This window comes from Megalops cyprinoides, chromosome 9 (assembly GCF_013368585.1).
Source record: "Megalops cyprinoides isolate fMegCyp1 chromosome 9, fMegCyp1.pri, whole genome shotgun sequence".
NCBI lineage: Eukaryota > Metazoa > Chordata > Actinopteri > Elopiformes > Megalopidae > Megalops > Megalops cyprinoides.
Genome location: NC_050591.1, coordinates 6062522 through 6084755, shown reverse-complemented (window position 1 = coordinate 6084755; position 22234 = coordinate 6062522). Strand labels below are relative to the sequence as shown.

Genomic DNA, 22234 nt, shown 5'->3' with positions numbered 1-22234 from the left:
GGCATACAATTTATTATCAGATTTTTGTACGCCACTGTAATGATGCTGGGAAAGACATCCCTGTATTTGGAAGATGTCAATTTGGTTGTGAAGAACTGTTGATATATTTTACAGTATTTATAGCATTTGCATTTATTTATAGGTCTCTGTATATCTGTCTGTCTTTGTGTGTTTGTGTTTGTTCATTTTGAACAGGTCTGTTCAGACCAGTCCCTTCTCACAGCACTGATGTGTTCAGACTGTATGTACATAGCCGTGTGCTAACACAGCCTCGGGCACAGACTCCCACAGGGACACAGGGAAATGGGGTGGCAGCACCCCTCAGAACTGCTGCAGGAATGACAATTCAGCCCTGGCACATTGTTGAGATTGTGTGTCCATGTGAATACCAACTGGATGACCCCGTAAATGTCAGGAGGTCAAAAGCAGCGCATTTTGCTGCAAGACTGCTGCTCTGCATGTCAGGGTGACCCCCGGTCCAGTGGTAGAACGCTCCATCACACCACTCCCTCAGACTGATCCCAGGTCAGGGTCGCTGCTTCGCCCTCCCCTCCTCAGACAAAAACAAACAAACAAGGAAATCTTGTCTTGAGCAGCCTGACTCAAAAAATGGGATTCGTTTACTCACTAATTCAGATTTATTTATTTATTTTAAGACTGACTCGGTAATGAATCTGGATTTATTAACAGAAAAACTCACTAATTTATTTTCAGAATCATGCTTTGTGACATGCTAAACATGGTCTGAAGCTTGGCCCCAACACAACTCCCCGCTCCCTTTAAAACTGACTGTCACGATCTGTGAAGCTTTTCTTGGTAAAATAAAAGCCTTGTGGAAAATATTATTATCTAGCACTCAGACACTGCCTGCTTTCTCTAATTGTTTTGTAGGGGCTATGATGTCATGGCACCTGCCAAACTCTCTTCCCCCCAACCACCTAGTACACATACCTGTGAGTCTGTGATTTGCTGTGCCTCTTACCCAGACAGAGCTCCTCAGACCCTGGACCCTGCCTACCTGCCATTTGCTCAGGTTGGCACAGCTGTCTAAAGTGCTGGCCTCTAGGGAACAGTGTCTGGCTTCTAAAGCAGAACGCACACCACTCTGAAGGCCTTTTAAAACTACAAAACGTAATTGAATGCTGTTACATTATCAAAGTGGTCAAGAATGGAAAAGACAGGGGAACCCTACCCCCCATCCCCTAAGCCTGCAGTGAAAAGTGGTTAAAGTGAATTAGACAGTGCCACCAATCTTAACCGCCCCCATCAGAGAATTCAGCGCTATGCGCACATCACAGAGGCTGGGGTGCCCTGTGTCCTCACAACGGGCCGGGGGCCACGCACCCCGACTCTCAAGCATGTCAGTCATGTCTCTTAATTCTTCTCAGACATGTGAGCACCTCCAGCATTCTGGGTTTGGAGCCCCTGCCTGTGTCCGCACGGCCATCGAGATCCCTCAGTGCTGTGGAAATGAAGCCTGTGTATTTTGGTACTCTGTGCTGTTTTTTTCATATCTTTGTTATGAACATTTGGCATGTGTGAATAAACAGAGCATGTGTGGAGTGGAGCTGGGAGTGATGCGTTTCCTGATATATATGCACACAGCACACACGCCCACACACAGCACACATAAACACACTGCACACACACATACAGACAGATACACACACACACACATATATACATTTACACAAACACACACAGCCCTGACTGATGCTCTATGAAAAATGCAGGAGGCAGAAAAAGCTCTCCTCCTTTCTTCCACTTCAAATCACACCCACCCTGACTGACAGGATTACTACTGTACCAAACTAAAGACCAGACCAAATATAACAGGATTACTACTGTATCAAACTAAAGACCAGACCCAATCTAACAGGATTACTACTGTACCAAACTAAAGACCAGACCCACAACTTTATTAGTCTAAGTAGAATGCTCAGTTAGCACTTGGAACAAAAGCCTTTGCTGACTGAGCTACTCAGGTATCCCCCTGTATTTTTAATGAAAACACATTTCTTCTCTCTCTTCTGTCTCTCTCTCACGCTCTCGCTCTCAGCGTGTGCACGTACGCACACACACACACACACGTTATCTCTTTCTCTTTTACAACCACACACACACAGGGTGAGGAAACATTTCACAGTTTGAAGTTTTATTAATAAGCATGTAGCTCAGTATCAATCATCCGTTGTACACTGATAACCTGAAGGAAACCAGAAAATTAGCCCTGCCATCAGGAGATTTACAGAGGAAGGAATGACATATTAAAACATCTCATTACCGCTTCATCTGTCAGAGAGGAAAGAGCCGTGTATTGAACCCTCCCCTTGCGCTGAGCTCACCCTGCAGTCGGCCTCCCAGCAGAAACCCCCGCAACGCAACGCAGTCAGGTGAGGCTCTGCTGTGGGGCCGCTGTCCACCTTTCCCCCGGGCCCAAACGGAGGCAAACGCTGTCCGCGGAGCCTGAGGGGTGATAAACTTTGCAGCACCTCCCGGACCACGCTACTGCAGGCAGGACCACCGAGACCTGAGAAGACCCCAACCGGTCCAGGGCAAGACCGTGAAGATCACACTTTGGGAGTCCTATTCACAGTGTGAACTGTGATGCGTGAACTTTCACTTCATCATCAGAGCTCCCTATGATCCAGCTATCAGGAAGGAACCACTTTGGCAACACTGCTTTTTTTTGTAATACCAATAAAGAAGTGAGAGAGAGAGAAAGAGTCAATGAATCAGTGGTGTTGCTGAAGCAATCTTTAGCTCACATACATAACCACACAGTACCACAAGTAGCTCAACTGTACTTGTCAGTTGTTACAAATTCTGTTGAAAATGCTCCTGTTGAACAGTTTAAGTTATTCCCACATCATCTGTGTTGCTGTGGACTGTCAATCTTCATGGCTATGCACTTAATTGGTGGTAATTAAATTGAGGGGACTGAGGTAACACACTGGTATAATTGTTTAAAAAGTGAGGTTATACTGCTCTCTTGGTGCTGGAGGACTGAAGTACTTTACAGAAAACTGGCACAATTTTCTGGTCCCTGCTTATGGAGTTGTATGGTTATTTGCCTCTAGTTTGACGGTGTACTATGTAATGGGGTCTCGAGGCATTTTTGTTGGGGTTAATAGAATACTTTAACCTCCACTGAAACCTCTGCCTTTTCTCTAAATCTGACCCCAATTCTAACCTCCACCCAGACCCCCAATCCACTGCCAGCCTTAAGCAGTCGCGGAGTCTGGACCCACACCTCCTCCTCACCTCACAGACCTCCGCCTGAGTTCCACCACATCACACAGCCACCAATGAAACCCAGGGAATCCGCAGCCAGGCACAGCATCACCTGAGGAAGAGCAGCCCCCCCTCCCCCAACAGCACACCGGCATCCAGATTCCATCACAACATCACATCCATTCACCAGTAATGTAGCCCAACGTGTCTAAATGAATGAAAGGGAAGGAGCAAAACAGAATGGGGGGGGGGAGAGAGAAAGGGAGAGATGGAGAGGAAAGAGAGGGAGTCCAGTCACAGGCATGTTTTCAGGGCTGGCTGATACTCAGAGCGGATGGGTCTGGCAGCAGCATTCACACAGTGGCACTGATGACATAACCTGGCTCAGACTGAGCATGCTCAGAACTCCCCGCCCGGCACTGGGCCTGTACAATATATAAATAATATATGCACATAATGTATATCTGTATGTACAGAATTTACAGCACAGCGGAGGGGCCAGGAGGGAGGGAGGGAGGGAAAGTACAGAGAGGTGACCACGGCTATTCTCGTTCTCTAGCCAACGAGTCTGGGGGAAATTATGGGAATTAAACAGCCCCATCAACAGCCCCATAACCCTGAAATCCCATAGTGCACCTAAGCGGCTCTCTACACACTCAGGACACACCCCCACCCCAAACACTCCCAGCAGAAAGCCGCCATGTTGGGAACAGTTTTTCCAGAGGCACGCGTCACGTGACAAAGCCCACCCCCTCTGGGCCAGCGTACACCGCTGCTAAATCCACACGGCCTGACAGGCCGCATATGCATCAGCCCAGCCCGGCTGCCTCTATTTCTGCTCCACGGCTCACTGTTCTCGGGTCAGCAGGAGTCCGACACAGGCCTGGTGGAGTCTGCTTGGGTCCGACGTGATGAGAAGGTTGAGGACACTGAGCTGGAGGCAAAGCCAATCAAGGTGGGGAGTTGTTGGCCTAGGTCCAATAGGAGACAGGAGGCAGTGCCAGAACCCGTGGGATCCCTGCCCGCTCTGGCTCATACCGCTGTGGCACCAAGTGCAGATGCGTTCTGCATAAACGCTCACATAGGCCTGCCACAGACGGAACATGTCCCTATTACCAGAGCTACACAGCCCATGTTTCCAAAAACACAGTTACAACCCAACATTTAAATGCTGAGCGTCTGCTTTCACACTTATATACAATTACCATTTATTCATTTACATTGTACATCTCATAAGAACCATTACCTTTTCATGTAATTAAAATCCTCTCACCTCAAGATCAAGTGGCAGTGAACACTTCTATAAAACGTAGTGTGCATGTCTCTTCAAAGTGACTCTGTATCTCACCCTTTAAAAACAATCAAAGCCTAACCACTAATTTGCACTCCACTGATGTTTAAACTTCTTGGCAGCATTTCTGTCAGCAGAATACTCAGAGCTCTATTCTTCACTGCCATCATTGCTAAACAGTAATACATTAGCCCATGCTGACACAAAAAGCAGTCTATCTTGTCATTTGATTGGCTAGGCAGGTGTCAGCTCGGCAGCAGCATTGGTCCTGCTATTTCCCCGCCCCCTTCTCTCAGACCCCACCTCTATGAAGGGAGAGGCCCCTAAAGCAGCTGGTCAGTTTCTATGTCCATCAGTGAAAAGCATAAAGGAGGAGGAGAATGGTGCAGACTCCAATAACCCCGCCCAGAATTAGGGAGTCCCGCCTCTTCCTCAGGTTGATTCGCTGGATCAGGTTATTGATGGCTGGGAAACGATCTGGAAAGACGTGTGGTTAAGCGAAGAGAACAAACCGGCATCTGTGTAGCAGGACTGAAACCCTCCCTGGCCCCTGTGACCTGAGCACAAAAATCCTCAGACTGGCTGTTGTAGGGTGATGGTGGTGTGTTTTGCAAAATGGGTGGGGTCAGGTCTGCATTGTGACTGATTGAGGGCATTCTGCCTCTGCTATAACTGGGAAATACTGACTAATCTTGTCTGTCTGCTTTTCCAACACCTGCCTCACTTGATAGCTGTGTACAAGAGTGAGGTTATTCCAACACTGACTGAAAGCTTCATATAGACACACAGGTAGACAAACATGCATATGCAAACACACACACGCGTACACACGTGTGCACACAGAGGATACTGGTCAGGGTGTTGACCCGGCTCTGTATGGACTTCAGCATGCCCCTCTGGGAGGTCATGTTCTCCTTGGTTGCCATGGCAATGCTGAAAAAAAAAAAAAGCAGAGGCAACCACAAAGTATGGTCATCACCAGGAAATCCCTCACCCCGCTGCACCACCATTCCTCAGCCCCTGACACCGCCATTACCCAGCAGCACACCACTGGAACACCCCCGCCCCGCCTCCCCCAAGGACAACCTCCCCTGCACAAACACAAACATGCTGCGCTACAACCCCACCAGCCTCCACACCCCCTCACTGCTCCACGGCTCTCAGCAGGCCAATCCCGTCGCAAACAACCCGCCCTCCGCGTGGAGCGCAAACGTGAGCCTCTGTGGGGTCGGGCTGCCACCAGAGACCCTGGTTCCCGCTGCTCACCTGAACGCTCAGGGGCCACAAGGGGGGCATTACATCACCCTGCGAGGGTGGGGGAGGGGCATTACATCACATTCAGGGTGGGGGCCCTGTGGTGCAGTCATTAGCTGGCCTGGTCGCCCAAAGGTGAGCGTCCCAGCTGGGGAGTGGCTGCACTGCAACTGCGTTAAATGAAAGCATGACAGGGAAGCTATGGGGACAGACAGCAGCACACTCACTACATGCTAAGGGCACTTCTGGGCACAGTTTAATGTTAGTATGTTACATGGGACTAACAGTGCTGAAGGCTGTACAGGGAACACTAGGTCTGTGTTGATCTGGGCTGGTCTGTGTTAGTGTGAGCTAATGTAAAATCCAGATGTTGCCAGCTATGTGGACATCCCAGACTGTGAAGGACAGTGAAAGACATCCTTGGCCGTGAAGGTCCATTTTCCCAGTGATCAGAGTAGGGCTGGCAAAATGCTTTCCTTTTTGCAAACCGATTCATTTTATTCTGTGTCCTTCGGCTGCCCTGTTCCCTGGTCCTCTGCACCCTGCTTCCACTTCATAGACTGCACCGACAGGCGGGCAGGAGACAGGTGAACTGCCTCACGCATAACACCTTGAGAGACAGGCTAGATGCCACATCCATCACACCCTGAGAAAGACGGGCAACATGCCATGCACATCATGCAACACCCTTTATACCAAAGAGACAGGTGAGATGCCACACCCATAACACCCCGAGAGACAGGCGAGATGCCAAGGAACACAGGCTGCTGTCACTCTTCTGTGATAAATGCTGAAGTAACTGTGGGATTTAGCTTCTTCTTTAGTTTCAAGAAATACGTGTTTTAATTGAGTGTGTGTGTGAGAGAGAGAGTGTGTGTGTGTCTGTGTGTTTGTATGTGTGTGTTTTAAAGACCATACCTCATCGGGTCCTTACCTGATAGTATCATCAATCAGTCGATCTGAGCTGTGAGGAGAAAGAGAGAGATTTCAGTTTTAACCACACTTTATTGGGAAATCACTGCTGGGATCCACTGACACAGAATCAGTGCAGTACTACTGTTACTGGAATCTTCACCTCCGGGCCTCACCCTAAACATCACACATCCTGTGGGTACCACTGATCCTGAACCTTCAGGAGAAACATTTCCAGGAATGGGCCCTGGCAGGAAATTTTTAAAAGACATCTTCCCCAAAAAGCCGACATCTGCGGAAAGCACATACTGTTTCACTCTAGGAAACACTGGCGTGAAACACGTACCGAGTGACGCTCACCACAGACTGTAAATAAATGTGTGTGGGAGCTTAGGCCTGGCAGTCATTAAAAGAAAATGATTCTATAAAGTAAATATTCCCATTAGAATCTGAAGAAAAAAACAGGTGTCATCCAGCTAATTGTGTATTATGGAAGTGAAATATGTGGACCACTCAGTCTGAAACATTACACTAAAACAAAACAAAAAAAATTCTGTTGACATCACGCACGCAGAATTCAGTAGAAACAACAGAAACAACAGAGGAATACCCCCAACAATGCATGCAGGTCTGAATTTGGTAGATCCAGTTCTTACCCAAATCCAAAAATGGGAATTCAGTTTTATAGGAGTTCTACAATGAAGTCAATGAAGGTGATAGTGCTAATGATGCTAACATTCAGACTTTGATTCTCACAATTCTCTTGGATTGAAACAAACGGTGTTCCTGTAGACGCCCGAAGCTGCCATTAGCCAAACATTTCCACTTCAAAGTCACTAGAGACAGATGCATTAGCAGATTTAGCCAGAAAGCAACAGTGTAATGCAGGGCTGTAAGTGAGGCATTAGCATCCGGTCCTGTGGCACTCTCTCAGCAACACCACAGAGCCCTGAGACAGGGCTGAGATATAGGAGACTGACTCCTAGTCAGCAAGCTCACACACTGAGAACAGTCCTGTGTAGAGCAAGCTTTAGCGCTTCTTCAGATTCTACAAATCACTACATCCTCTTCTGTCCATCAGAGGAAACTAGCCTCTTCCCCTCTTCCCAGGCTGTGAATTCACACTCAGACCTGTTGCCAGCCTTTGGCCTCACACTCAGACCTGTTACCAGCCTGTGACCTCACACACAAACCCTGTTACCAGCCGGTGAACTCACACTCAGACTCTATTATCCAGCCTGTGACGTCATAGTGCTCGTAACCAGAATTGGATGTCAGATACAGAGTAACGGTAATGGAGCTGTTGTCAGAGGGAGGATAGCTGGGAAAAGTGTGGAGTAACATGCTCTAATGCTCTTACAGTTACCTTAGAGGATAATGTGGAGCACAGGTCTGGCACAGTGGCCTGGCTTTCAGCTGTAGCACTGAAACTAAAGCATGGTGGCCCGGCTTTCAGCTGTAGCACTGAAACTAAAGCATGGTGGCCCGGCTTTCAGCTGTAGCACTGAAACTAAAGCATGGTGGCCCGGCTTTCAGCTGTAGCACTGAAACTAAAGCATGGTCGCCTGGCTTTCAGCTGTAGCACTGAAACTAAAGCATGGTGGCCCGGCTTTCAGCTGTAGCACTGAAACTAAAGCATGGTGGCCCGGCTTTCAGCTGTAGCACTGAAACTAAAGCATGGTCGCCTGGCTTTCAGCTGTAGCACTGAAACTAAAGCATGGTGGCCCGGCTTTCAGCTGTAGCACTGAAACTGTGTCCACAGTCTTCAGCTGCATGATCATTACAGCCATCCAGGATACATCGTGGACTGGCATGTCACTCACAAGTAGAACCCTGTTTGTGCAGAACAGATTTCATATATATATAAATATATATGATTCAGATAAATATAAATATAAATACATATAATATAAATCTTACAGAAGGAGGTAGAACTGATCCACGCGGGTACACATGTGTCTGTTCACCTTTGTGTGTGGAGTCTGTAGAGTGGGGGTGTGGCAGTCCCTCTGGAGAAGGTACGGCTGTGTGTGTGTGTGTGTGTGTGTTTGTGTGTAGGGAATCTCCACTGGTTTACCCACGAGCACATGCTCTCTGTGCATGCTCTCCTATGCTGTCCTGTGTGTGTGTGTGTGTGTGTGTGTGTGTGGAGGGGGTGTTCTTTCCCTCTGTCCCAGAGAGCCCAATATCGCCCCTACCCCCCATCCCGCACACCCCACACACCCCACACACACATACCCCGCCCCGCCCCTGGGTTTCCCCCTCTCGCTCATCAAAAACAAGCTGTGAGCTTTATTGTCTCATTAGGATCAATACCGCCAGTGTTTCAGAGGGATAACACACAAACACACTGGAGCAGTCATTAGCTCCGGGGCCTCCGGAGACCACAGATACTGCTCTCGCCTGCGGGTCTGCACGACAAAACACTCGACACTGAAAATAACAAGCACATCACTTCCAAAAGACTGCCGCCCCACCCCACTACAGTGTAAAGAAACCGTACTGCAGCTTCTCAGCAGGACTGGGAGAACTGAACAAACCCCCCACAGTGATGTCACAGCGACCGCATCATTTCAACCCCACTGCAGGAAAGTCATCACCCACCATCAGCTGGCTCCTTACAGGAGAACCAAAGTCAGCCAGTCAAGTCTTTCCTGCGGCCTTCTACAGACCCAGTTACCTCTGATGCTGGATCCATCACTTAGCCACAGCTCTGAGATCAGCGCTTACCATCCCATCCCTCCCCTTTGATGCATGAGCCGGCTTCATGTCGCTGTTCTGAGGTTATCACAAAGACAGATCTGAGGTCTTGCTCTGAGTGCTGGAGCATATCCATGCTCTATCTGTCCTTATCAGGGCACGAAACACCCTATTGGGCCTGAGACGACTCAGGGGTCCTTCAGGCAGAGATGGCCATTCTTCACTCTGCCATTACACACTTGTGGTCTACAAGCAAATCAATCTTGTGCAAATCTTTGCCAAAAAACTTGCCATTAAGACATGAGCACTCTCTTGAAGCAACTCTCATTTCATATTTCATTACATCACTGTCATTTAGCAGACAGTTTTATCCAGAGCAACTTACATAAGCTAAGCTATTTACATTTATACAGCTGGATATTTACTGAGGCAATTCTGGATTAAATATCTTGCCTAAGGGTACAGCAGCAGGGTCCCGAGAGAATCGAACCAGCAAACTTTCAGTTACAAGCCTTTCTCCTTTACCACTGTGCTTCACCGCCACCATATCATGTTTCAGGTTTGTTTCAAAGCCGCTCTGCCCAAGAGAATGCCGAAAGCGAATTAGCCAATGCGTTCCAGCAGCTTCTGTTGTGTGCAAGTGACTTCAGGTAACCTCCACCAGATACCTACAGCTTTGATGTCATTAGCAATGGACAGATTTTGTGCAGAGCCAATCAGAGCTGGCCATACAGAAGTATGCTTAATCCCAGAATCCTGAGGGTCTGTGATCAGGCCTCTCCATCTTATCAGCGCAGGCAGGTATTGATAAAGGCCCTTTCAGGGGCTGCTCGTTTCCTGCAGCCCCATCAGAGCTGCGCTGGATATTGATGCGCTTACTTCCAGATTATTCCTCATAATGAACTCCAGCTCCTCTGCCTCTGTGTGACTGAGAACTGTGGTTCTGCTGAATCAGAGGAAGTTAAAGAGCTGAAATTGCTCGGGTTGACCTGCTGTAAAGCGTGTAGGCCATGCTAAACTCATCCTGTTAGGACCTGATCTTCAGGAGACTGGAGTTTTACGCCAACATCTGGCATTTGCTCTTGCTCTTTAATAATGGAAATCAGGAGCAGTGCTCTCAGGTGCAGCACGAACGGACATCCCAGGTTCCATCAGGGCAGCCCCCGCCCCCCAGCAAAGAGATATCCGACACGGGGCGTAAACACTGTAAAGCCCCAGCGTCTGTCTGCTGTGTAAATCTGCCACTCCAGAGGCCTGGTGACACGCGCACGGGAGCCCGGAGTGGAGTGGTGTTGGGAGGCTGATTCATGGTGTGTTTATGGAAGAAGATGAGAGGAGGCTGAAGGATTTACAGCATTTACAAGGGGATCTGCGGCAGACGCCAGACAGCCCTGATGGGTTTGTGTGTGTGTGTGTGTGTGTGTGTGTGTGTGTGTGTCTGTGTGTGTGTGCAGATGGCACACCAGCACTAGCATCCTCTACCTGCATCTCTTTGATTGGACGTGCCCATCTGCAGCAGCCACGCCACCTGATCAGCAGGATGAACAGCAAACAGCATTCACACCCATCGGCCCAACATGAGAACAGAGCATGGACGCAGGTGGGCACCCCTCACCTGCAATGCAGGCAGGCGCTTGCTCATTAGGGGCTCATCCAGAGCTCATCCAGTCCGGCCCACAGATGGGTGTGGCCAGGTTTGGCTCCTTGAATGCTAGAAGTGGCAGAGCTTGTTAGCGATGGAACACCTTACTGGAGCAGCAGACAGGTAGCACTTCCCTGGACTGGTTACACACAGAGCGCAGGCTGAGCACATGATCAGAGAACCTGAGTAAGTGAGCATGGATCCCAGCCTCTTCCTGCCCCTCTGACCCTCCACCCCCCCCTTCATCCTGCAGCTGTACTCTGGGACACAGCAGCAGTAAATCTAGGGATGTCAGAACCTGTTTTCCCCTGTTATTCTGTGAGCTTGACTGATATTGAATGAAACCAGCGGTACAGAATTATGTCAATAGAGATGCTGGTGACACCAATGTCTGCTGTGACACCTGCACATGGAGGGGTTAAAGGTCACAGACAGCCGATCACATCATGGTGAGGACAAAAAACAGGCAGATTCGGTCGTAAAGCTGCATTCTGAGCCCCACCCCCTGCTCTCCCAAAGGACATGGGAACAAATGGGATTGCATCATGTGACCAGTCTCGGATGCCCACGGTGTTCCAGCTGCAACCAAAAGGGCCCCCTGCTGGACTGAGAGGGAATTACACAAACTGAAGCCCACGCAGCTCTGCTCCCCTTGCTCAGTGTCTGAAACACACACAGATCAGTCATGAAAACAGGTTGAGCTCTGGCACAAAAGCAGGGTCCTGGGGCAGCAGTGTGGAATACCGGGAAGGAACCGGGCTCACAACCAGAAGGTCACTGGTTCGATTCCCCTCTGGGGCACTGCTGTTGTCTTGGGCAAGGTATGTAACACACAATCACCTCGGTAAATATCCAGCTGTATGAAGCGATAAAATTGTAAGTCAATCTAAATAAGAGAGTCTGCTAAATGACAGTAATGTAAATAATGTTCCTCTAGCTTCCTGCTGCGCAGACAGGCTGTGTTTATGTGCAGTCAGCGCAGCCATGCGCATTTGCAGGTGCAGTGGGAGCTGCTGGAGCAGCAGTCCTTTACCTGGGTGTGCTGCTCGGCGGCTCTAAATCCAACCATAACTCAGAGCAGCTGGCCGTGCCCCCTCCCTGCGCACGCACCGAGCGGAGCCATCAAGCTGTCTCATCAAAACCTGCTTCCCTCCCACAGGTCCCCCGCTAATAACAGCTCTGCATCGGCGAGATTTATGATCCCCTCAGAGGGAGCAGGTAGCGCAGGAGACCAGAGGAAGCCACGGCTGCAACTACTGCATACGGCAAAGCAGCGAGAACACGCCCTCCTTCTCCTCTCCTCCACCCTTGCTCCACCCCTCCCTTCTCTTCTTCTGCTCTCTCTCTTCCTCTCTCTTCTCTTCTTCTGCTCTCTCTCTTCCTCTCCCTCCTTTATTCAGACACACTTCAGACAGCTCACCTCTCATGTACACCCCAGAGAGTGAGACACACCATATAAACACTGAGCTCATAAAATTGCCCCTGGTATTCCCTGCATTTAGTGTGTGTGTCGGGAGGTGCATACTACTTAAACTGCCCCTGATCTTCCTTGAGTTTTGTGTGTGTATAATACAAGAACTGCCCTGGTCTATCCTATGTTTACAGTGTATGTGCATGTGTGTGCACATGTGTGTGTATACAGTATGTGTGTGTGTGTGTGTGTGTGCGTGTGTGTTGGGGATGTATATACTACTGCCCCTGGTCCTCAGTGCATTCAGAGTGTGGGGGTAAATACAACATAAATAACTGCCCCTGGCCTTTGATGCGTTTACAGTATGGAGCGGAGTGGTGTATACTCCTCAGTCTCTGTGCTCTGCCCATTGAGAACATGTGAGCACTACCATGAAAGCAGGCAGCTAAGCGCTAGGCGTTGTGGAGGCTATTTGAAAATCTCCACCTACGTCCTATTCCCGACTGCCTTTGTGTTAAACACAGAATAATAACGTCTCAACACTTCTCAGAGATGGGTGTGGCCATGTTTCTCCCTGTCCAACTCTGGTGTGTACTTGTAGAAAAGTGAGAGGACCTGACTGCAGGTCAGTCTGCCAGACTTCCCAGCCGCACCCAGCTCTACCCTGCCAGCGGTAGGAGCAAGGCTGCCCCCTGCTGGTTCCCAGATTGTGAGCAGCTCCAGCACTTCACCCCCTTTTCTGTTCACACACTGTGAAGAGCTCCAAAACCACTTTATCACGCAGCATGAAGACACAGCATGGCCTGCCACACACACGCACACGCACACAAACACACAAACACACATACACACAAACACACAAACACAAACACACATACACACAAACACACATACACACAAACACATACACACATAAACACATACACGCATACACACACACCCACACACGTGGCTGGTTGTGGGGGCAGGGACTTATGCAGGGTTGAGCTGGGCGTGGCAGGGGTGATTAGGCAGGGGTAATTGCCTGGATGAAAGTGGAAGAAAGTGGGTCTGGGAGGGACAACAGCTTTCAGTTTACAGGAAGCTGTGATCCATGACCACAGCCATCAGACTCTTCCAGGAAGTATCTAATGGACTCCACCTCTCAGCACTCATTAGCTCAACATTATTCACATTATCAGCTGCTCCGCATGTCCCTGCTTAACTGTGTCAACAGCATCATAAGGACCAGACTCACTCTCCACAAGGGCCGCAAGCTCACACTCCAATGTCTGTAAAACCTGTCTGAGGAGAACGCCAGCCTCACCTCTCTGGCCTACATTTCCCATGTGACCATTCAGTAGATGGCTGAATCTTAGGTAAACACATTACCCCACTTGTTTTTTTTTTTTTTTTAAAAAAAGAAACTGCACTCGGCACAGCACATGTAACACATGGGAAAATCGCATTAGCATGCAGAGAATCTATTCTCATGTAAAACCTGGATTCCAACATCAGCGGAGATACTGGATGCTACAGTAATATGCCAGCACGGCACTAATAAGTGTTCACATTGCTGGTATTCACAAACGGAACTTTGGAACATATTTTCCATATACACAATCCACACCAACTTTTCTAAAACAGTCTCATGGTTTCCCCTCATCTGCCTCTCTAGCCTGCCTGTCGTGGTGTCTGAGGTAAAGCATCACTGAATTCATGAGGGAAAACTTCGGAGAAGTGCAGGCTGCCACCATTTCCTCCTCACAACAGAGTCCCTGTAGAATGCCTCAGCACAGGCATCACTGCCCCTACGCTCATACTGGGCTAATGTTATGAACCGCACACAGCTCTAACAAGCTAACATAACAATCACTAAACAACTTAATAAATTAATAAATACATAAGAGTTCATTGTCTCTAGATTTCTTTAGCATGGGTCCAAGTCATGTGACATCATGTGACCCCACCCCACCCAACACTGCACCAGAGAGCTGGACCCTGGAGACCTCAGGGTTCCATCGGTCCTGCTGACCACAGAAACCACTGAACTCCTCTTTATTTTGGTGTCCTGGAGAAGGGCTCCTGCTTGCCTCGCCCAGCCCAGATGGAACAATGTGGAGGCCCTAGAGATCTGAGCTACCATTTGCTGCCCTGCACAGTTCATTTGGAAACTGATCAGTAACTCCTCTCTGTAAAGCCTTTAATCTCCACAGTAACTCCTCTGTGTAAAGCCTGTACTCTCCACAGTAACTCCTCTCTGTAAAGCCTGTACTCTCCATAGTAACACCTCTCTGTAAAGCCTGTACTTTGTACAGTAACTCCTCTCTGTACAGCCTGTGATCTCTACAGTAACTCCTCTCTGTAAAGCCTGTACTCTCTACAGTAACTCCTCTCTGTACAGCCTGTGATCTCTACAGTAACTCCTCTGTGTAAAGCCTGTAATCTCCACAGTAACTCCTCTGTGTAAAGCCTGTAATCTCCACAGTAACTCCTCTCTGTAAGGCCTGTAATCTCTACAGTAACTCCTCTCTGTAAAGCCTGTAACCTCCACAGTAACACCTCTCTGTAAAGCCTGTGCTCTCTACAGTAACTCCTCTCTGTAAACCTGTAATCTCCACAGTAACTCCTCTCTGTAAAGCCTGTAATCTCTACAGTAACTCCTCTCTGTAAACCTGTAATCTCTACAGTAACTCCTCTCTGTAAACCTGTAATCTCCACAGTAACTCCTCTCTGTAAAACCTGTAATCTCTACAGTAACTCCTATTTGTAAAGCCTGTAAAGGGACATGTGTGTGTAGGCACTCTACTGTTAATCCACTATGTCTGAAGAGAAACACACACACATACACACACACACACACACGCACACACACACACACACACACACACGCATACAGACACAGAGAGTGGGATTGAGAGAGGAAGAGAGATGAGAGAGTAATGAATAATTAACAGACAGAAGGAGACTGCAAGAGGAGAATGTGGGTGGGTGGGTAGACCAGTATGGCGGGGCTGGGGTGGTGGCTCTGGCTGGGATGTGAAATTATCCCTGAAAATGGTGAAGGCAGTACTTCCTGTGACACCCCCTCAACCCACCTCCACACATACACACATACATACACACACACACACACACACACACACACACACACACACACACATACACACAATTCACAAAGCACTGCCAGCAGTTAAAGATTATTCACAATTCACCACTGACTGCAGAGCCCCTGTGTGGCTGGTCTTGAAAGTCATTTGTTCATCTTTAGAAGAAAGGCAAGGTTCACCATCGCTGCTTCAGCACGGCATCAACTAAAGAGCCTGAAATGTTTCTATGCACCTTACTCTGTGTGTCCTTTATGATTTATCATTCGGATATTGTAATTAAGGTGTAATATCTGGTGTGAAAAGCTTATGAATGATGTTTCCCTCTTAATTGGATTTCCAGGCCAAATTAATTAAATGTTAATTATCCTTAACCTCGAATGGTCTTCTTTTTTACATTACTTTTCTACAGAACATTAATTCCTCCTACCATCAAAGTGTTTCACTGGAGGCTAGACAGAAATTCATATCATTTAAGATCCAGCGTGTCCATTAACCTGACTCATTCAGTTGAGAATTTCAGAGGCGCTCACCTGACTGTAAATAAAAGAGCATAACCTCACTGTACCCTTGTAAGAGAGCTGCTGGCCATCACCAAGTCATTCAGAATGAACATGTCATGATAAATCCACTATTCTGGACCCAATCAGGAATAACTGTGTCTTCAACAGCAGAGCACCCCCTACTGACACAAAAAAGACTTACTTCCTTAGATGCTCATGTTCCTTCAGGAGGACCTCTGTCCTTCTGTTGTTCACACCAGAGCTGCTCTTGTACGACCTGTTAGAACAAGAGAACATGCTGAGCAAAGTACATACACTAACAGACACTCATACCTAGAGCCACTCTGTACAACCTGTTGGAATAAAATGACATGCTGAGCAATCCATACACACATGGGTACATACATGTACGCGTATATATATACACAAACACATAGGTCTCTGGGGGGGTGTTTAAGAGCCAATGCTATTGCACTCTACCAACACCTCCCTCTCCTGTCTCTACACAATGAGGCTACAGACACATTGTAACACTGATCTTACCCACTGTCCACTCAAACACTCCCTCTCATACACTACCTCAGTCACTCTCCCTCAGTAACAATCACTCTCCCTCAGTCACACTCACTCTCTCAGTCACTCTCTCTCTCCCTCTGTCACACTCTCTCTCCCTCTGTCACACTCTCTCTCCCTCTGTCACACTCTCTCTCCCTCTGTCACACTCTCTGTCACACTCACTCTCTCAGTCACTCTCTCTCTCCCTCTGTCACACCCTCTCTCCCTCTGTCACACCCTCTCTCCCTCTGTCACACTCTCTCAGTCACTCTCACTCTCTCAGTCACACTCACTCTTCCTCAGTCACTGTCACTCAGTCACTCTCCCTCAGCCACTCACACTCTCCTCTGTCACCCTGTCAGTCACACTCCCTCTCAATCACACTCACTCTCTCTCAGTCACTCACTCTGTCACTCTCACTCTCCCTCAGCCACTCTCACTCTCCCTCAGCCACTCACACTCTCCCGCAGCCACTCACACTCTCCCGCAGCCACTCACACTCTCCCGCAGCCACTCACACTCTCCCGCAGCCACTCACACTCTGTCACTCTCACTCTCTCAGTCACTCTCACTCTGTCACTCTCACTCTCTGCCTCAGTCACACTCTCTCCCTCAGTCACACTCTCTCCCTCTCTGTCACTCTCCCTCACTCTCACTCTCCCCGAATCGCACACACTCATACTCACACACACTCTCACAGTCAATTACAAACACAAACACACATGGCACAGTCGCACACATTCTCACTAAGTCAGTCAGTCAAGATTCATTCACTGTCAGCCTGTTTAACACAAAACATCCTGCTCTGACAGTCACACTCACTAACACCTAACCATGCTTTTTCTCACACCTAATCATACCATACCATTCTCTCAGTCACACCTAAGCAACCATACTCACTCATACTCCCTCATTCAGTCACATTCACTCACTCTCACAATCATGGCTGTGATCACCATGTGATCAAATGGTCATGCCAGAAAGTAACAGGGGGCACACAAAAACAACACCAAGAGCCAGCACTACCCACAAAACAATGGTGCACTTCCTTTACAAAAACCACAGCCACACACTCAGTGGAACTACTGCATACAGTCGAGGGCATTAGCTAGCACATCCCCCTGTAAAGGGAGCCAATCTGTGGATCTGCTGGGGCAGGAGGTGGAGATGAGACCTTACTGCCCCTTGTGGCTGAATGTGGGAATGACTACACAGGAGCCCCAGCAGGTCTGCTCTGGGACTTTTTGCTCTCCGTTATTTAATTCTTCAATGGATTTGATAACCCAGTGTCCAATTAAACAAGAAAAATCCCCTTTGTAACAATGAGACACTTCTTTCACTTGGAAATGGATCTGTGGCAGAGGAGACAGAAGCCCTATACAACTACAAGCTGAACACATGTGATGCTGAACTTGCTGAACTACTTGTAAATCTGTGCTGTCTGACAGCCGACTTTCTCTCTCTCTCTCTCTCTCTCTCTCTCTCACACACACAAACACACATGCGCACACACACAACACACGTCTACTGAGCCGCACGGTGGGTCGATGTCTGCTCCTTCTGCAATGAGAAACGACCAACACACGCAGATCGAGTGAATGAATACCTTGTTTTGCTTGCTCAGCCTCTGTGCACACATTATCTCAATTCAGAGCAGCAGACGTGTGTGTTCAGGGCCTGAAAAGGTAGCGCAGGCCCCGGTGGCTCAGCTGATAGCTGCTCGTTACTCCTGCTTTACCTGCTGCCTTTACCTGTGCGAGGGCTGCCGGGACTGACAGTGCTCTCTGCACAAGTACAACGCAGTTGAGATTAGCTACTCATGGATCCCTGCATCACACTGATCTCTCTCCTCTCAGATCAATAATCCATTAGAGCCGACAGAGAGCCGCAGTCTAAAGCTCCACCCTCGATCCTGCCTGTCTGTGAGGAGCCCTACGGGACACACATATACCTCAGCCCGAGTGCAGCTTACCCTGCAAACTGGGCGTCTGTCACATGGCTTGGGGGGAGGGGGGGGGGGGGGGGTCGGGGCTCAAAGCACTGAAGCTATGACAGCAGTACACACTTGGAGTAGTGACCCTGTGCAAAGTGAACACTCTAAGCACTTACTCTATGAGAGTAGTGTCCGCTTATACTCACTCTATGTCCTTCCTGACTGACCCCAGCAGGTCTTCTCTCTCTCGTATGGCCAGGAAGTTGCCTTTGGTCTTGTGAAATTCGTGGGTGTAGTCCTGAAACAGAAAGAGGCGGGGTTAAGGGCAGTCCTGAAAGACAAAAAGAGAGGCAGGGTTAAGAACAGCTGAAAAGAAAAAACCCAGGATTAAGTGTAGTTTTTACAGAGATAGAGGCAGGGTTAAGTGTGGAGGTGGGGGTTATGTATTGATTTTACAGAGAAAAGGTGGGGATTAAGTGTAGTTTTCATAGCCAGAAAGGCAGGGTTAGGTGGAATTTTTATGGAGAGAGAGGCAGGGTTAAGTGTAGAGGTGGGGTTTAGTGTGGTTATTACACTGAGGTGGTGCTGACAGTGAAGAGAGGGGTGAGGAAAAGCACAGTGTCTGACACACTAACACAGTCAGAGATTCCAGCTCTCATACAGTTCCTCCCTAAAGCAGCCTGTCACAGGAACCTCTGCACAGCACTGGCATGTCTTTAGACTGCCCCAGGTGCCCACAACCTTTTCACATTTACTACATCAACTCACAAGGTATCAGGTGACCACAGAATTGGGGTTTTGGGGTTCTGAGTAAATATAACAAACAATCCATTTCGGTACTGAACCTTTCTGTGAAACAGTGAACCTCTTAAAGGAAATTAAACCAAGGACAAACACAAAAGCTGATTCCAGCCACAGAGGAGGCAGCTCTCTGTGGCACATCTGTAGAGATGTATAAGGTAGTGCAGGTTTCTGGAAGGACCTACATTACCATACTGCGCATTCAAAAACACAGCAAGTACAACTGCACACTTTACTCTGCTTCTAGTATTATGCTACAATGTGCTACAGTGCATTATTATGCAGATTTTTATGCTGAATAACCTTCCGAGCAAACCCCCAATTACTGATTCATTGAAAAAGGGTCTGCTGACCCTTGAAGCCACACTTTGAAAGTGATTTTTAATTACTGCTTTTTAAGACACAGCCAAACTCCATCTGCTTGGGGTCTGCGCTCATCAATCACACTCTACTGTGCCTCTCATCTTCTGCTGATCGAGCGGCCGATGGGCTTCATGCATTAATCATGCAATCACTGCAACACACCTGCCAAAGAGCTGCCTTCCCAGGACACGGGGCCGCTGTGCATCGGCCAGCGTGTGTGTGTGTGTGTGTGTGTGTGTGTGTGTGTGTGTGTGTGTGTGTGTGTGAGTGTGCGTGGGGTAGGGTGGGGTGGGGATGTGCATGTGTGTATATATATGTGTGTGTGTGTGTGTGTGTGTGTGTGTGTGTGTGTGTGTGTGTGTGTGTTTGTGTGAGTGCACGTGGGGGGAGGAGAGGGTCACGAGTAGTGGTCTCTCGTACACAATTCATTTTGTCTACAATTCTGTTTCTCTTAGTGTTGAATCTGTGAAATCTGAGAACTGAGAATCTGTAAAACTGTGTGTGTGTGTGTGTGGCTCAGGCTGAAGAGGCCAATGCTTCAGTGTTTTAACTCCAATGGGACATGTTCATGGGGCAGAGGATGAGGGAAAGAAAAATCGAGGGAAGAGAAGGGAGAGAAAATTGAAAGAAACAAGTTAAAAAGGTAGCGAAAAGAAGGGAGGGAAACACATGAAGGGAGACTAGCCTCTTAGAGGGCGGCAGGCTCACCTGCAGGATATCTCTGTGCCTCTGAAGGGTGTGCATCAGTGCGGCGTTCTGAGAGGCCACGCCCGGCGTGCTGATGTACTCCGCCAGCTTATCGTTCACACCTGTGAGCTGAGACACAGACACGGCCATTCCGGCTCAATGCTGCCTGCACCTGGTGCATACACCCCAGGTTCCTGTGCACTGAAGTAAAACTAATGACCTTACCTTGGCCAAGAGCTGCTCGATCTCCACAGCCATAGTCTCAAACAGTCTGCCCTGGGTGGAGTTGTTAAGGAGGGGTGTGGTGTCAGAACTGCACCAGGGATAGAAAGAGGATCTCAGAACATGCTGAAAGAGCTGCGGACTCAAAGCACAAACAGGTTTGGGATCAATCTGTCTATAGTCAGGGGTGGCAGTGTAGCATAGTGGTTATGAGCAGCGCTTGTAATTGAAAGGTTGTTCTTTTGATTGCCCATTGGGACACTGCCGTTGTACCCTTGGGCAAGGTACTTAACCCAGAATTGCCTCAGTAAATATAGCTGTAGTAGATAACGTTTAAAAATTGCAACCTATGTAAATCGCTCTGTATGAGAGCGTCATCTAAAGGGCAATAATATATAATAATATAATGTATAGTCAGGCCTGACCCTGGCTCTGTCTCTCACTGTGGAGCAGGTGAGAGGGGCGGTACCTGTCTCCATGGTGTCTGTCGTGTGAGCTGCTGTAGCTGGTGCACAGCTTGCTGAAGGAGACCAGCTTCAGGTCCAACTCATTCTCCAACTGCCGCGCCTGCCTCCGCAAATCTGAGGCACAGGACACATGACCCAAGACCGGTCAAATAACACAGACATCACACACAGTTCAGGCCAGACAAAAACACACACACACACACTCACGCATGCCCACATACATACATGCCTACACCTGCATGCATACACACACAAACACACATGCACTCACAGGTTCAGTCCAAACACACATACACAATACTGCAGTGGTCTTAATCGCTAAAGCTGGACACAAAATATTTTACATTTACACATCTAAAACATGTTCATTCGTTGGTCTTGTCTATACACACAGGACAAGTTCTTAGAATTTCAGTGTTATTAATTTTAGGAATCTAACACTTCAAGGGACCTGCGTCGTGTCAACCTCACTATAACATGGATATAATGTGTACTGAAACATCAATTCAACCAATTAAGTTTACGTCCAATGCGCCATATGAGACAATCAGCAAAAATAAGACATAAAGACGCAATCAGCGGGAGACAGGCTTGGTTAAGCACTAATGTAATTAGAGTCCACACCATCAGATAAGAGAAACGGAACTATGCATGTAACTGCGTCTGTTTGCTTGTTGCTCACTCTAGCATGGTGCTGTTTAGAGACACCGGACATAATGTTAGCTATTTGCTGTCTTCGTGCACACACTGCTTGTTTAAATGTTATGTCCACATATCGACTGCAACATAATTTAAATACGTAATAATCTAACGCGTTTAGAGAGCAACCAAGAAGGTAAACAACTCTTCAGACGTCCACGAGATTGAGTCAGACAGTACGGTACTGTGTAGAGCAGGAGTGAGACCGGGGGAGTAAGCGAGCTAAGTTGGTAATGCCGCTAGCCGATCTGAAATTCAGGTTGTTTGGGTTTAAAAGGAAGCGCTTCTAGCTGCATGACAACCCAAGGATACCTCTCGCGTTTGGCTGCACAGCAATGCCACCTCACCTTCCCAGTGATTGCCTCCACCTCCTGCCATCTTTGTTGTCCAACGTCACACGTTCCGGGGCAGCTGCACGCCGGCTACTGATGCAGCGAAACGAAGCGGCGCAAGAACGCCTCTTTACGCCGAGCA

General features: G+C 48.4%; 1 protein-coding gene across 1 annotated transcript; it reads right to left on the bottom strand.

Moving 5' to 3' along the window:
* Positions 1-4603: 4603 nt before the first annotated feature.
* On the bottom strand, positions 4604-22183 carry gosr1 (golgi SNAP receptor complex member 1). The gene is made up of 9 exons (XM_036536978.1): positions 22108-22183; positions 21064-21175; positions 20598-20685; positions 20394-20501; positions 18728-18819; positions 16236-16310; positions 6714-6743; positions 5376-5458; positions 4604-5002 (listed from the first exon to the last, which is right to left on the bottom strand). The coding sequence occupies exons 1-9, from the start codon at positions 22136-22138 to the stop codon at positions 4878-4880; spliced, it is 744 nt and encodes a 247-aa protein (XP_036392871.1). The 5' UTR covers positions 22139-22183; the 3' UTR covers positions 4604-4877.
* Between the last annotated feature and the right edge of the window lie 51 nt (positions 22184-22234).

What these genes read in the sequence shown, in the direction of transcription:
- gosr1 (XM_036536978.1), bottom strand. Translation starts at nt 22,138, where the DNA reads ATGGCAGGAGGTGGAGGCAATCACTGGGAAG. An exon ending in TGGAGGCAATCACTGGGAAG is followed by an intron (nt 21,176 to 22,107) that starts GTGAGGTGGCAT and finishes CCTGTGCCTCAG; the next exon opens with ATTTGCGGAGGCAGGCGCGG. An exon ending in CTGATTGATGATACTATCAG is followed by an intron (nt 5,459 to 6,713) that starts GTAAGGACCCGA and finishes TTTTTTTTTCAG; the next exon opens with CATTGCCATGGCAACCAAGG.